General features: G+C 37.4%; 1 protein-coding gene and 1 long non-coding RNA gene across 2 annotated transcripts; both read left to right on the top strand.

Moving 5' to 3' along the window:
• Positions 1–10,324: 10,324 nt before the first annotated feature.
• LOC148690787 (Pentatricopeptide repeat (PPR) superfamily protein) lies at positions 10,325–12,917 on the top strand. Its single transcript, XM_088685568.1, has one exon. It carries the CDS (start codon positions 10,468–10,470, stop codon positions 12,421–12,423), a length of 1,956 nt encoding a protein of 651 aa, XP_088541694.1. The 5' UTR covers positions 10,325–10,467; the 3' UTR covers positions 12,424–12,917.
• Positions 12,918–13,006: 89 nt separating this feature from the next.
• Positions 13,007–13,807, top strand: LOC148690786 (uncharacterized). The gene is made up of 3 exons (XR_015956623.1): positions 13,007–13,103; positions 13,504–13,541; positions 13,668–13,807. It is a non-coding gene; the product is annotated as an uncharacterized LOC148690786 (long non-coding RNA).
• Positions 13,808–16,479: the final 2,672 nt, after the last annotated feature.

The raw sequence follows: 16,479 nt of genomic DNA, 5'->3' as shown, positions 1-16,479 counted from the left end.
AAGTGTGGTGTAAATATTCAAAATGTAATAATACGAAGTTGCTCTATAAATATAGCACTCCGACTGCTATCAATTGATATAGTAGAAGAGAACGAGAGAAAAGATCAATAACATCATTTATTCCTCCGTCTTTTATTTGTTATCCTCTTGTGCTATAGTTTCAGTGTGACATTTTACACCTGCTTTACTCCATTCACTAAAATGTTATCTTTCTAAGTTTTACATATTTATAACATGTTATTAGCACGAGTCTCTAAATATAATTATTCTCTCATTTCTCTTCGCCGAACGAAAGAAAGAAAAAATGTTTCCTCTAAGGTTTTTACTGTTCATCTTCTTCCCCTGCCTCAACTGCGCGGTATACCTTCGCGACGAACTGTTTGCTCCATGCCTGCTCTTAATTCTCAACCAAACGATTACATACATCTTTAATTTCTTGTTTGGTTTGGATATTGATTACTAACCCAGTGTTTATTTATGTTAATTTTACTGCAATCCAAGATGGTGCGGTATAATCGCCCATCTTGAACTGTAAATTTATTCTTACTGCGATCCAAAACAGTGCGGTAACATCGCCTATCTTGGATTACAGATTTAATTTCATTGCAATTTTAGGTGGAGCGGTATAATTGCCCACCCTACCCTGCATATTTAAATTTGTCTGTTGTTTAATTTCATTGCAATTTTAGGTGGTGCGGTATAATCGCCCACCCTGCTCTGCGTATTTAAATTTTCCTATTGCTTGAGTGGTGCGGAATAATCGCCAATTCTATGTTACATTATTTCAATGAGAATGATGCGGTACAATCGCCCTTCTCATTTACCCTGAAAATCTTGAGCCAGAAATTTCAAGTGCTTATCATTTTGGCCTGAAGATCAAAATGAAAAATTTGTAAGAACCAGAAGTTCTAACATTATATTCCTCCAGGAATACATATTATTGCAAGTTCTTACACATCTTATTTTCTTTTAGAAAAGAAAATGACGAACTTGGCGAAGCTTGAATTTGCTGCCCTGGATATTACCGGGAAGAATTACCTGACCTGGGTACTGGATACCAAGATCTATCTGAAAGCAGGGAATCTTGAAAATACAATCAGGGAAGAGAGCAACTCATCCTCTCAAGATTAGGTAAAGGCCATGATTTTCATTCGTCGCCATCTTGATGAGGCGCTAAAGAATGAGTGCTTAACGGTTGAAGATCCGTTAGCTCTCTGGAATACCTTGAAAAACAGATACAATCACCAGACAACGGTGATTCTTTCAAGGGCCCGCTATGAGTGGACTCATTTGAGGATCCAGGATTTCAAGTCAGTGGCATAGTACAATTCTGCGTTGTTCAGAATTACCTTTCAGATGAAGCTCTGTGAGGATACTATTACTGAGGAACATATGCTGGAAAAGACTTTCAGCACATTTCATGCCTCTAACGTGATTCTGCAGCAGCAGTATAGAGCGCGAGGCTGCACTGAGTACAACCAGCTGATATCTATGCTATTAGTAGTTGAACAGAACAATGAGCTCTTGATGAAAAACCATCATTCCCGACCTACTGGATCTGCACCATTCCTAGAAGTGAATGCTGCTTCCCTCGAAGTGTATGCCACATCCTCTGGTGGTGATAATAATAAACGAAGATGTGGCCACAAATAAGGTCGGTGGAACAGGAAAAGCAAGAACCATGGAGTTCAGTTTCATAACCAGGTTCTGAGGCATAATTCAAGCTCGAGCTTCAAAAATGTGAATCGCCGCAAAGGTTAATCTCATATGAATAATGCTCCCAGGAACTCTGAAGGAGCCTGCCATAGGTGTGGTGGCAATGGGCATTGGGCACGTACTTGTCGTACCCCAAAACATCTAGTGGATCTGTATCAAACATCCCTCAAGGAGAAGGGTGTCGAGACCAATTTTCTAGACCATGCTAGACCAATGGATATACCTGATCCAGTGTTTGACTTATCAGGACAGTTGAACACAACCCACCCAGATGTTCCAAACTTTATTGTGGAAATGGGAAATGAAGTATACCGGTCCGATTGAATCATTGATGTACTTTTATTATGCTGAACTTGTAGTTTAAAAGCATTTCAGATTCAATAAAAGTGGCATGTAAATTTCTTGTTATAACTTGTTTTTAACTCTGATTCTCTTACTCAGAGAGCATGGATAAAAACTGTGGTCATTCTCAGAACATGAGAAATGACGGAGATATTTGTTTTGCAGACAGCGCAACAACGCATACAATACTTCGTGATCGAAAGTATTTCTCAAGCTTAATACTGATAAGAGTAGGGGTAACAACAATATCAGGACCTTCAGATGTAATTGAGGGCTCAAGGAAAGCTCAGATTATGTTACCAAATGGAACAATATTGTCCATACATAATGCATTGTATACTACTCGATCTACTCGAAATTTGTTGAGTTTCAAAGACATACGTTTAAATAGATACCACATTGAAACGAAAAGTGCATAAAATGTGGATTATCTATGCATTATCTCCAATGATACCTAGAAGCGTATATTGGAGAAGTTGCGTGGTTTGTCGAGTGTATTGTATTATACATACATAAGGACAATTGAATCACATACTGTCATGAACCAGAAGTTCATTGATTCAAAGGTTTACATGTTTTGGCATGACCGTCTGGGTCATTCAGGATCTACCATGATGCGTATGATCATTACCAACTCTAATGGACATACATTAGTGAGCATACACATTGCTATCTCAAATGATAACCCCTACAAAGCTTGTTCTCAAGGAAATTTGGTAATTAGACCATCACAACTAAAGGTTGATGCTGAATCCCCATCATTTCTGCAAAGAATTTAAGGGGATATTTATGGGTCTATTCAACCATCATGTAGACCATTTCGATATTTTATGATTTTGATTGATGTATCTACCCGATGGTTACATGTTTGTCTCTTGTCTACTCGAAATGTAGCTTTTGCGAGACTTCTTGCTCAGATAACTAAATTACGAGCACAGTTCCCAAATTATCTCATTAAGTTAATTCTTATACTCAAAATGGTTTAGCAGAAGCATTGAGCAAGCGGCTTCAGTTAATAACTCGCACTCTGCTTATGAAAACCAAATTGCCAGTCTCTGCATGGGGACATGCCATCTTACATGCTACATCATTAGTTCGATTGAGACTTATAGCCAACCATCAATACTCCTCAGTACAACTCGTGTTTGGACATTAGCCAAACATTTCACATTTACGAGTTTTTGGTTGTGATGTTTATGTGCCTATTGCACCGCCGCAACGCACTAAAATGGGACCTTAGCGTAGATTGGGAATTTACGTGAGTTTTGATTCACCATCTATCATTAGATATTTGGAATCCTTGACAGGTGATATGTTTACAGCTCGTTTTGCTGATTGTCACTTTGATGAGACAGTCTTCCCGTCGTTAGGGGAGAAAAGATTGTTCTAGAAGAACGGAAAAAGCTGACATGGGTTGTTCCCACCTTGTCTCATTTTAATCCTCGAAGCATTCAATGTGAAAATGAAGTGAAAAAGATCGTTCATTTTCAAAGTATTGCTAATCAAATGCTAGATGCATTTAATGATGCTATAAGAGTGACAAAATCATATATACCAACTGCAAATGCACCTGCAAGAATTGATGTCCCTGTTGGACAAAATAAAGTGGCAGCGAATGATTCATCTGGTGCACGCCTGAAGCGTGGTAGACCCCCATGTTCAAAAGATTCAGTCACTCGAAAGAGAAAGTCAAAGGCACAACTGAATCCAAATGAAATCATTCAGGAAGAGAAAATGAATGATAAATCCATAATTCATGATTCTTGAATTCCAGAAAAAGAAAATGTTCTTGATGAGACACATGTCCCTGAAGAAACAGAAGTACATGAAAGCAAAGAAATCTCCATAAATTATGATGTACAAATGAATTGTGGGATTAGAATGAAATAATCATCGATGATATGTTCGCATTCTCAGTATCCACTGAAATCATCTTAAGTGATGATATTGAGCCTCACTCTATTGATGAATGCAAACAAAGATAAGATTGGCCTAAATGGAAAAATGCAATTCAAGTATAATTAAATTCCTTAGAAAGGCGGAATGTTTTTGGACCAGTAGTCCAAACCCCGCCTGGTGTAAACCCCATAAGTTACAAATAGGTATTCACAAGGAAACGCAATGAAAAAAACGAAATTGCAAGATATAAAGCACGACTTGTTGCACAAGGCTTTTCTCAAAGACCTGGAATTGATTATGAGGAGACATACTTTCCTGTAATGGACGCAATTACATTCCGTTACTTAATAAGTTGAGTGGTTTCAGAAAAACTTGACATGCGACTTATGGATGCCATCACTGCGTATCTATATGGAGAATTAGATACTGACATATATATGAAAGTCCCAGAAGGACTTAAGTTGCCTGAAACAAGTAACTAACCACGAGGTATGCTCTCGATCAAATTAAGGTGATTATTGTATGGGCTAAAACAATCTGGATGAATGTGGTATAATCGTTTCAGTGAGTATTTGATCAAAGAAGGGTATATCAACAATGTCATTTGCCTTTGTGTGTTCATTAAGAAATCCAATTCTGGATTCGCTATAGTGGCAGTATATGTTGATGATATGAACCTAGTTGGAACTCCTGAAGCGCTCAATAAAACTGCTGAATATCTAAAAAGCGAATTTGAAATGAAAGACCTTGGAAAAACAAAATTTTATCTCGGCCTGCAGATCGAGCATTGTGCTAGTGGAAATTTGGTCCACCAATCAGTTTACATTGAAAAAATTCTGAAGCGATTTGGTATGGACAAGGCTTATCCACTCAGTACGCCAATGGTTGTTTGTTCTTTGGACATTAAGAAAGATCTATTCCGTCTAAAAGAAGATGATGAACCGGTCATTGGTCCAGAAGTACCATATCTGAGTGCAATAGGTGCTTTGTTGTATTTAGTACAATGTACTAGACCAGATATAACTTTTTCAATTAACTTGTTAGCAAGGTATAACTCTGCTCCAACAATTCGTCATTGGAAGGGTATCAAAGATGTATTGCGATACCTTTGTGGGACAATAAACATGGATCTCTTCTACTCAAAGAACTCCACAAATGACCAGGTCCTTATTGGATATGCAGATGCTGGTTTTCTCTCTGATCCGCATAAAGCCTGCTCGCAAATTGGATATGTGTTTAAGAATGGAGATACAACAATCTCATGGCGCTCAATCAACCAAGCAAACATTAGTTGCTACATCTTTAAATCATTTAGAAATACTTGCTTTACATGAAGCAAGTCATGAATATTCTTGGTTAAGATCAATGATCCATCATATCCGGAATTCATGTGGTTTAACTTCGAAGACAAGCAATCCAACTGTCATCCATGAAGATAATGCAACATGTGTTGCCTAAATGAAGGAAGGATTCATCAAGGGTGATAAGACTAAATACATATCTCCAAAGTTTTTCAATGCACATGAGCTTCAGAAGGCTAAAGTTATTGAAGTCAGACAAATCCGTTCTAATGAAAATCTGGCAGATTTGTTCACCAAATCTCTACCAAAATGCACGTTTCAAAGGTTAGTGCAAAGCATCGGATTACGTCGACTTACCAAACAGCTAAATTTGGAGAATGCGGAATCAGGGGAAGATACATATCAAGGGGAGCACCTATGATACATGCATGTTGTACTCTTTTTTCTTCGATTAGGATTTTTCCCACTGAGTTTTTCCTATCAAGATTTTAACGAGGCAACATAAGCATATTTAACATTATATCAACAATCCATGAAAAGTTATACTCTTTTTCCTTCACTATGGTTTTTTCCCACTGAGTTTTTCCAAGCAAGGTTTTAACGAGGCAACTGATGTTGATATGTGGGCATTTAAGGAGGAGTGTTGAAAATACTAGTGGGTAATGAATGCCCATAGTATTGAAAACCTTGCCACGGTATTGAAAACCTTTTCACAGCATTGAAAACCTTAGCAGAATATTGATATGTGGAGATCATTTGTCAAGGGTGTGGTGTAAATATTCAAAATGTAATAATACGGAGTTGCTCTATAAATAAAGCACTCCGACTACTATCAATTGATATAGTAGAAGTGAACGAGAGAAAAGATCAATAACATCATCTATTCCTCTGTCTTTTATTTGTTATCCTCTTGTGCTATAGTTTTAGTGTGACATTTTACACCTGCTTTACTCCATTCACTAAAAGGTTATCTCTCTAACTTTGACCTATTTATAACACTATCCAATTTTTCATTCTTTTTATCTCAATAAAATAGTCATGTGTTGTGATTAAAATAGATAAAAAAATTAGATGAAATTTTTTAAAATCCAGCATCAGGAGAGAATTGGCTATTTATAAAAATTAGGTTATTATACAAAATGGTCATTGAGATTTGCATGATCAATAAAAATGGTCTCTGAGATTGAAAATCAATAGAAATGGTCCCTGAGATTGTCCACCATCCATAATTTTGATCATTCCGTTAAAAACTTTTTGGGCAATTTTCAAAACTTCGTAACTCAATTGATTCTTAACCAAATTCGACCTATAATATATCAAAATGAAGATTAAAAAGTGTAGAACAAGATTATACTATTTGGAAGTCCAATGATTGCTGGAGATGACCGGAAAATAGCCTGAAAGGTGACTGGTTCGTAGGAAAATACTCGCCAGAAACTGAGTAAACTTTAAACGTTCATAACTTCTTCAATACGCAACGAAATCGAGTGACTCAAAAAGGAAAATAATACTTTTCGATGAGACGAAGAAAATGATATCTTTCTTTACTACTAACTCGCTGTGGTTTGGCCGAAAAACTGCTCGAAAGTGGCTAACTCGAAAATGGTTAGCCACTTTCGAGCCGTTGTCCGACCAAACCACGGCGAGTTAGCCTTCGAAAAAGTTACCATTCTCTTCGTCTCATCAAGAAGTATTATTTTCATTTTTGAATCACTTGATTTGGTTGAGTATTGAAGAAGTTATGAACGTTTAAAGTTTACCCAGTTTACGACGAGTTTTCCAGTTTTTCCTCGAACCAGTCATCTTTTAGGCTATTTTCCGACCATCTCCAGAAGCCATTGAGCTTCCAAATAGGTATAATCTTATTCTACACTTCCCTATCTTCATTTTGATAAATTATGGGTTGAATTTGGTTAAGAAACGATTGGGTTACAAAACTTTGAAAATTGCCCAAAATCGTTTTTAACGAAAAGATTAAAATCATGGATAGTGGACAATCTCAGGGACCATTTCTACTGATTTTCAATCTTAGGGACCATTTCTATTGATCATGCAAATCTCAATGACCATTTTGTATAATAGTGATAGGAGCATATTTAGGCGACTTACTTAGCTTGTTTTCGTGCATCTATGTTGTTAATTCATAGTTGTTTTAGTAGTTTAAGCCATTTTCGTGTGTTTTTAGGTTCATATGGCTAAGGAAGCAAAAAGATGCATTTTGGAGCATTTTGGAGCAAAATTGGGCTTGGAATGGATAGCATATGCTTGGAGCCAAAGTGTTGGACGAATTTGAAAGCCTTGTATGCACTTTGGACATAAAACAAAGGGCCTAGCCCAATCAAACAATCCTTTGAGCCATGCAAAACCTCTAGCCCAATCAACAACCCTTAGCCATATGCATTCACATGCATCACAACCCCAAAACCATCAAGAAACACCCATTGCCGTGCCTTGCACTCCCCCTTTGCATTTTCAGCCATTCCACTTCATCATTACACCACCTTCTCCATCTTTATTCCACATGCATTCATCATAATTCACCCTAGCTACCACCATTCACACACACATGCACTTACTCTTTCATCATTGCACCACCAATTCAACACATGCATTCACACACCAACAACAACCCCATGCCGTGAGTTCCCTACATTTCCAGCATATTCACATGCATTCCATCCTTTAAAACAACCCACATGTACTTTAATCATTCAATCACACATCACCCATTCCCCTTTGCCGTGCAAAACATGCACATTCATTCACCTTTCTCCCAAAACCGTGCATATCATTCCCCTCACTCTTTGTTTATTTCAGCCACATATTCATTGCACATGCATTTCCAACCCACATGCATCCTTTAATCATTCAAACATGTAGCCACATTCCCTCCTAGCTGTCATGTTCCCCTCATTTCACCTATAAATAAGCATCCATTGCATTCATTCTAGGACACTCTTCCATTTTCAGAAATTCATTCCATTCACAACACAAACACATATCCATAGCCGTGCATATCCTTCCATTTCTGTGCAGTTTTTCTCCTCCATTGCAGCCACTATCCAACCACTTTTCATCCCTCCAAAACACTTCACATAATCCCCAAAGCTCACCTTAAACCTTGTGCTACAACAACGAGGAAGAGAAGAGTGCCTAAACGTTCATACAATTCAAGTTTGAGTTGTTGGAATGTTTAGGTGTTTCTTTGATTTCAATGTTTAAATTCAATTTTCTTTGTTTTGTAATGGAAGAGAAGAGTGCCTAAACGTTCATACAATTCAAGTTTGAGTTGTTGGAATGTTTAGGTGTTTCTTTGATTTCAAAGTTATGAGGAACTAAACCCCCCTTTAGCTAGGGGGTGATTCAAAATACATGTTTATACTTGCAATATGAATTGATTACTTTCGTTGGAATTTCATAAGTTGTGGATTCAATTCGTTTAACCGTTTGATTGATAACTTATTTATGTATGTTTATTGAGAGTGTACGCTTAATTTTCATGCATGAATATGACGCTAGAATATAAGTGAGTTTCACCTAATAGTTACGAACTTATATTCACAAGTAGTGGAGGTTGCTTATAAACAATCGCGTTAAACGAATTCTTGGCATAAGTTTCATGCGTATTCCATAGTAACGAATGCCTCGTCAACACTTATAATTTTCATTGAACTTAATGATCTTGGTTGAATGTCTCTATCATGCGTATTCCATAGTTAGGGACTTTGATTAAGAATAATTTGGTTGTAATGCGTATTCCATTCAATCCAATGAATCTAGGGAAATCTGAAAGTAATTTAAGCGGACCTAATTAACTTGGAGCATTGAGTTTCATAATTTATCGAAAGACCAACTGAGAATCAATCTTGTATGCAAGTGTAACATGTGTGGAGAAGAACCCCTTGGCTATTCCATCATCCATATTTTCATCACATTCATATTTACGTTTATTCGTTTTACAATTTGCTTAGTTTATTAACTTGTTTTGTTATTTCAATTTTCGTCAAATCAAACTCCCCCCCCCCTTATTTTGTTAAGTCTTAATCATTTGATTTGTCTTATTTTATGTTTTTAAGTATTTGGAGTCTTTTGAACTTGTTTTGAGTCTTTTAGTTTGTCTTAGTGTTTTAAAAGTTAGTTTTATTTATTTGAGTCAAGTGTTTAGCATCCCTAGTTAATCCCCGGTTAGAACGATCCCTACTTACATCATTACTACAATTGTCACAAATAGGGTTTAGTTTGTGTGCGTATAATTATCGCATCAAATAGCCCATAAAAGTTCATATGAGTATTCGATTAAAATTAAAGTTCAAGAGGAAATTGGCTAATTAGAAAATTTTAGATGGGTACTTGGCTAGCAAATCAACAAATATACCATATTTTAAAGGTAGAGGGGATTAGGTGATTTTATTTGACTATAAACTTGTTTATGACGTGAGATTGATTCTCGTAATTTTGTGAAAAATGTCGTACTAATGACATAGTCGAGGTTTGGCATATCATCCCAAACTTTTTCTCATTAATAGACCCCATGTCAAAAGCTTGTTTATAAACTTGTTCGTAATGTTTTGTAGGGCAATGTGTTATACAACTTAATCTTTCTAGCTACTGATCGAACTTTCGTCCGCTATTTGACAAATTATTATTCCATCTTTAAATAAATTGGGATCACTTACCATTCAATAGTGAAAGAAAAACTAAAACGACAAAAAAATTTAAAAAAAAAATTTATTCTTCTTCAACTTTGAATCAAGATCGAACTGTGAAAATTATAAATTTGGATGCTTGGTTAAAAGTCCGTATAATGTAGGAGATTGGTGAATCGAGGTGTTTAGTTACAAGTGTGATGTCATATTCTTAATTGAAATGGCTATAAAAGGTTACTTTTGCCATTTCAAAATTAATGTATGTTGATATCAGCATAAAATTAACAGAAGATGTGTAGGGGTTTTGGAAAATAATTTTAAAACATCAAAAAAATATTTGTGATATGTTTAAAACCTGAAGAATTTTGCGAAAACGCAATAAACTTCAAAAGGCTGTATGTGTAATTAACCCCTAGAGATAAAAGTTCAATTCCGATCCAACCGTCAGAAAATCTTTCTCTACTTTTCATGAAACGCAGCGTCTTATCTGGGTAGCGGGCTTTCACTTCTTCATATCCATTTCTCAGAGTCGCGCGCAGCAGCAGGAGGGCTCGGATAGTCCAATGCAAAATCTTTCTCGCAAATTCTCGACAGTCCCAATTCACAAGCTTCTACCTTCGCAGCTTCACCAGCACAGACCACATCCGGCCGAAATCTTCTCGGAGTTTCAGCAGAGGCGGAAGCTCTTGGAGCACAAACTCGTCGCCGTTCTAGATGGATGCGCCGGCCTCCGCCAAGTCAAAGCGGTTCACGGTCACCTCCTCCTCCACGGCCTCGGGCAATGCTGCTACGTTCTCACGAAGCTCATCCGCACGCTCACGAAGCTCGACGTCCCCATGGACACGTATCCGCTCCTAGTCTTCCGACAGGTCAAGTACCCAAACCCGTTTCTCTGGACGGCTATGATCCGCGGGTACAGTATCCAAGGACCTGTTTCGGAATCGCTGAATTTTTATACTTGTATGAGGAAATCGGGTGTTGGACCGGTGTCGTTTACGTTCTCTGCGCTTTTTAAGGCCTGTGGGGATGTGCTTGATGTGAATTTGGGGCGGCAGATTCATGCCCACACGATTTTAGTTGGTGGGTTCGTGGTGGATTTGTATGTGGGGAACACTATGATCGATATGTATGTGAAATGTGGGTTTTTGGAGTGTGGGCGCAAGGTGTTTGATGAAATGCCTGAGAGGGATGTTGTTTCTTGGACTGAGTTGATTGTTGCTTATACCAAGGTTGGGGATATGGAATCAGCCCGGGAGTTGTTTGAGGGGTTGCCTGCAAAAGATATGGTGGCGTGGACTGCAATGGTTAACGGTTATGCTCAGAATGCCCATCCGAGAGAGGCTTTGGATTGCTTTGAGAGAATGCAGTGTGCTAGTGTAGGAACTGATGAGATTACGTTGGTTGGTCTCATTTCGGCTTGTGCACAATTAGGTGCATCTAAATATGCTAATTGGGTTCGGGACATTGCTGAGAAATCCGGTTTTGGGCCTACTGAAAATGTTCTTGTGGGTTCTGCATTGATAGATATGTACTCCAAGTGTGGAAGCTTGGATAATGCATTCAAGGTTTTTCAGGGAATGAAGGAAAGAAACGTATTTTCTTATAGCTCAATGATTTTGGGGTTTGCAATGCACGGTCGTGCAAGTGCAGCGATAGAATTATTTCATGAGATGTTGACGACGGAGATAAGACCTAACAAGGTTACTTTTATAGGGGTGCTGACAGCTTGCAGCCATGCTGGTATGGTTGATCAAGGTCGGCAGTTATTTGCAACCATGGAGAAGTACTATGATGTTGTTCCAACAGCTGATCATTACACTTGCATGGTAGACCTACTTGGTCGAGCTGGGCGCTTGGAAGAAGCTCTTGCGCTTGTTGAAACAATGCCAATAGATGCCCATGGAGGCGTGTGGGGAGCTCTACTCGGGGCATGTCGTACCCATGGGAATCCCGACATTGCTCAGATTACTGCTAACCATCTTTTTGAGCTTGAACCTGATAGTATTGGAAACTATGTAGTGCTCTCGAACATTTATGCATCAGCAGGAAGGTGGGATGAGGTTTCAAGAGTGAGGAAGTTGATGAGGGAAAAGGGTCTGAAAAAGAAACCTGCATATAGTTGGGTTGAAACAAAGAAAGGCGTAATTCACGAGTTCTGTGCGGGTGAAACAACCCATCCAGAGTTCATCGAGATTAAGAAGACGTTGGAGGACCTTCTGGACAGATTACTGGCTAATGGCTACCAGCCTAACCTGGATTCTGCGGCTTATGCTGTGGGAGATGATGAAAAGACGCGTATATTAATGTCTCATAGTGAAAAGCTAGCTTTAGCGTATGCATTACTCAGTACAGATTCTGTTTCCGCCATTAAGATTATGAAGAACATTAGGATTTGTGAAGACTGTCATTCGTTTATGTGCGGTGCATCCCAAGTTACGGGGAGGGAGATTGTCGTGAGAGATAACATGAGATTCCACCACTTCCACAATGGGACATGCTCTTGCGGAAACTTTTGGTGATTGAACCTGCAGATGAAGATTGTTGGAAGAAGATTACAGAGCAACGATTGATAAGGCGGAAGGCCAGGTTTCAAGCAATATGATCATTTATGGAACACAATTGGAAATTAGTCTTGCTCCTTAGGCAAATGTGATAGCCAATGCAGTCGAAGTTCAACCATCATTTGGATTTTGGAGCAAAGATTTTGCTGGTCTGCTGCCGTGGTATTGGAGGCTTTCACGACGTAACAGAGTTTTGAGAGATATATTAGAAGTACATGAAGCCTCGAAGACTTGCAGCTATGACAATTCAGAACCGTCGCTGGAGCCCTTGGCATTTCATTTCACATACGAAGAATATTTGAGTATCTCCACTCTATTATTTTATGTTAAAATTTTGTATCAATTCAGCCTTTCGGAATAAGAGAGTTTGTATGTACAATTTTGAAACATCATCTGAACAATCGTATCATGTAGCATTGGAAATTATTTATATACTAAAGCTCAGCAGAAAACCACTGTTCATCCTGTGAGAATTTTCAATGCATCGTTTTCTCTTTGTGTCTAACTTTTGTGTCTCTGTTATAAAATGTTGATGCCGAAGGTTTGTTGCTGAAAAATTGCGGCTGCAAGTTTTTTCAGATTTTCCAATTTCGTTGCCAAAAAAAAAAAAAAAAAGCTCTGACGACCAGCGTTTAATGGTGAGTTTCCGGGTTTTGTCTATGCGCTTTTTTCTAATTTTGGATTTGCAAATGAGTATTCTTTTTTCTTTGATCCTTCGTGACTTGCATGCTGCTATATAATTTGGTTCTGTTTTTGTTTGTTCTCAGAGTTTGGTGTGTGGGAATCCGTTAGTGCTTCATTTGTGGTACTTGAATAGTAGCCCATGGTATAATCAGTTTCTACTCAAAGTCTAGAAATCAAAGGACACCAAATTTGCTAGAAAACGAGTAGAGGTTGGTTGTCTGCAATCTAACCTCAATAATTATGGTTTAAACTTTATAAATTCTGGATTTTTTTAGTTAATTGTTTGGACCTTTGAATTGGCAGATGAGGTTATATTAAGTTTTGAACTTTGATTTTTGTTTTGTGTGATTGTAGAGCAAGGAGAATTGATCCCAGTTAGCTCCAAGCTTGCGGTAAACATTTCTTTTTGTTTAGAGTTATGAGAATTCTTATAGAAAAAAAAATTAGAAAAACTCAAATTATAATTTTTGGTTTAAATATGTTTTTAATTTGGTCCACCATGTTATGTTTGTTAACAGGAACCTAGAAGGGTCTCAAATTCAGTTTCGAACTCTGACTAAAAATGGAACTTGGTGCTATTAAGCAATCGTCCTCAGCCCTCAAAATTCTAGTAACCCCATGATTTTTACATTACTGCGTTCGTTTTCTCTACTAATTATTGTTATATGAATTGTATTCTTCTATTAAAAATGATTAATTAGACTGCCCAGAAAAAAAAAAAAAAAACCTCTGGCATTGCAGGTTTGGGATGATAGTTTAAATCAATATGCTCATTAGCCAGTCAAAGAACCTAATTTGGGAAGTAGGTTTTAAAGTTTCAATAGTTTTGTTATGTGTAATTTTCTTGCTTTGCCTACTAAGAATCTAATAACCAAATGCTTGGTTATATTCTCCAAATGGTTTTCAATTTGTTGTAGGTAAACGAGAGCTACTCTACTGTTTATGTAGCAGGGGAAGGGAAGGGAAGTAAAAATTATAGGGAAATGTGTAAAAGTTACAAGCTTCTAATTAAAAATAGAAATGGAGTGACACCTGATAGGAGCATATTTATGCTACTTAGTTATGTTATTTCCTTACATTTAGTGAGCTAATTACTACTTATTATAGTGTTTTGAGTTATTTTCGTTTGTTTGTAGGTCCTAATGACAAACTTGGCAAGAAAAGGCAATTTTGAGCCTTTTAGAGCAGTTTTGGGCTTATTTTGGATAGCTTGTATATGGAGCAACATGGATGGACGAATTTGGAGTCAAAAGAGGTTAGAAACATGCTACAAATCAGAAAAGGAAAGTTCATGACAAGGAAGATAAAGAAAGTGCAAGAAAAGAGGAAACATTATCCAAAACCTTATCCAACCTTATCTTATCCAAACCTTATCCTATCTTATCCTAACCTAATCTTGTTCCACCTTAATCCTAGCTGCAAGTGGACATAAAAACCTAATTTCTAGAAGCCCTATCTGACCCTAAAAGGGTGCCACACCTTCCCCCCTTTTTAGGCCTTCTAGAACACCCAAAATCAGCCATAAAACACTTAGTTTCTAGAAGGCCCAATTTTGGACGAAAATTCTTAAACCTATTTCTGATTGGATTCTGATTTTATTTGGCCCTTTTTCTCTTGGATTTGGATTGTATAAGTCCATATCTGAGATTGATTGGGCTAGGATTTAATTCCCCAAACCCATGCCGCAACTTAGGGGCCCTAAACACTTATATTGGCTAGGTTTAACCCTAAATCTGATTGCTAGGGTTTTGCCATGCTATATATATATTAAACCTAAAGTTGCCGCACCTTTTTAGACACCCTAGGTAGCCATTCAACATTCAATTCATTCATCCATTCACATCAGCCACCATTCATTCAGAAAACACATCTTGTGCCGCAAGTCCTAGGGAGAAGAAGGAGCACCGTGGCTTCCATAGGAGGAGGAGACCTTGTGCCGCAAGAAATTTGCATCCATTGGAGACTTTGGGAGTTCCTTCTTCCCTCGTTTCGTTTCCATGGTTATTTTAATTTGCTTCTCAATTGTTATGAACATGTATAACTAAGTTTTTCTTAGTTAGGGGTGAATTTGAAACCATGGGCATATGTTTTATATGAATTGATTTCCTCCAGATTTTGTTTCTTGAATTGTGGATGTGATTTACTTAATTGATTTATTGAGAACTTGTTCTTGTGTGTTGATTAAGGATGCATACTTAGTTTGCATACATGAATTTGATACTAGGATATAAGGCAATTTCACCTAATCGTTATGACCTTATATTCATAAGTAGTGGAAATCACTAGTCATGATTGTATTAAGTAAATTCTAGGCAAGAGTATCATGCAGTTCATAGTTACGAATGCCAAGTCAATGCTTAGGGTTTTCAAAAAGCTTAATGATCTTTGATTTTATCTCTATTATGCAGTTCATGTAGGGAATTTGATAAGAATAATTTGATTGTCGATGCGTATTCCATCCAATTCAATGAAACTAGGAAAATCTGAGAGTTAATTTGTGCTTTTCACAATTAATTTGGGGCATTGTCATTCATGGTTTAAAAGGAATAAAATCTGGAAATCAATTTATGTTACATATGTGCATGTGTGGAGAAGAACCCCCTAACTAGCCTTTTTCCCATTCAATTCACCTAGTTTAGTGCCTAATCTGTTTAAATTGCAATCTGTCCATTTTAATTAATTTCGTCCAAATCAATTCCCCATTTTATTAAGTGTGTTAGATTAGTTAGAAAAGTATTTGAATCTGTCCAAATTAGGGTTTTGAGTCTAAGTTAGTTAAATTTCGTCCAAATCACCCTTTAGAGTCTAGTTTGAGTCTATTTGAGTGTTTTGGGCTGTTTTGAGTCTTTTTAAGTTGTTTTGAGTCATATAGGTCTAGGTAAGTGTTTTAAAGTTTAATTTTGTGTTTTTAAGTCAGTTTAGAGTAGATTAGCATCCTTAGTTAATCCCCAGTTAGAACGATCCCTACTTGCATATATACTACAATTGTCACAAATAGGGTTTAATTTGTATTTTTATGTCCACTTGCAGCTAGGATTAAGGTGGAACAAGATTAGGTTAGGATAAGATAGGATAAGGTTTGGATAACATAAGGTTGGATAAGGTTTTGGATAATGTTTCCTCTTTTCTTGCACTTTCCTTATCTTCCTTGTCATGAACTTTCCTTTTCTGATTTGTAGCATGTTTCTAACCTCTTTTGACTCCAAATTCGTCCATCCAAGTTGCTCCATATACAAGCTATCCAAAATAAGCCCAAAACTGCTCTAAAAGGCTCAAAATTGCCTTTTCTTGCCAAGTTTGTCATTAGGACCTACAAACAAACGAAAATAG

The sequence above is a fragment of the Pyrus communis genome, chromosome 15, assembly GCF_041283825.1.
Source record: "Pyrus communis isolate YQ-2024b chromosome 15, ASM4128382v1, whole genome shotgun sequence".
Taxonomy (NCBI): Eukaryota; Viridiplantae; Streptophyta; class Magnoliopsida; order Rosales; family Rosaceae; genus Pyrus; species Pyrus communis.
This window is presented reverse-complemented; position numbering and strand designations above follow the sequence as displayed.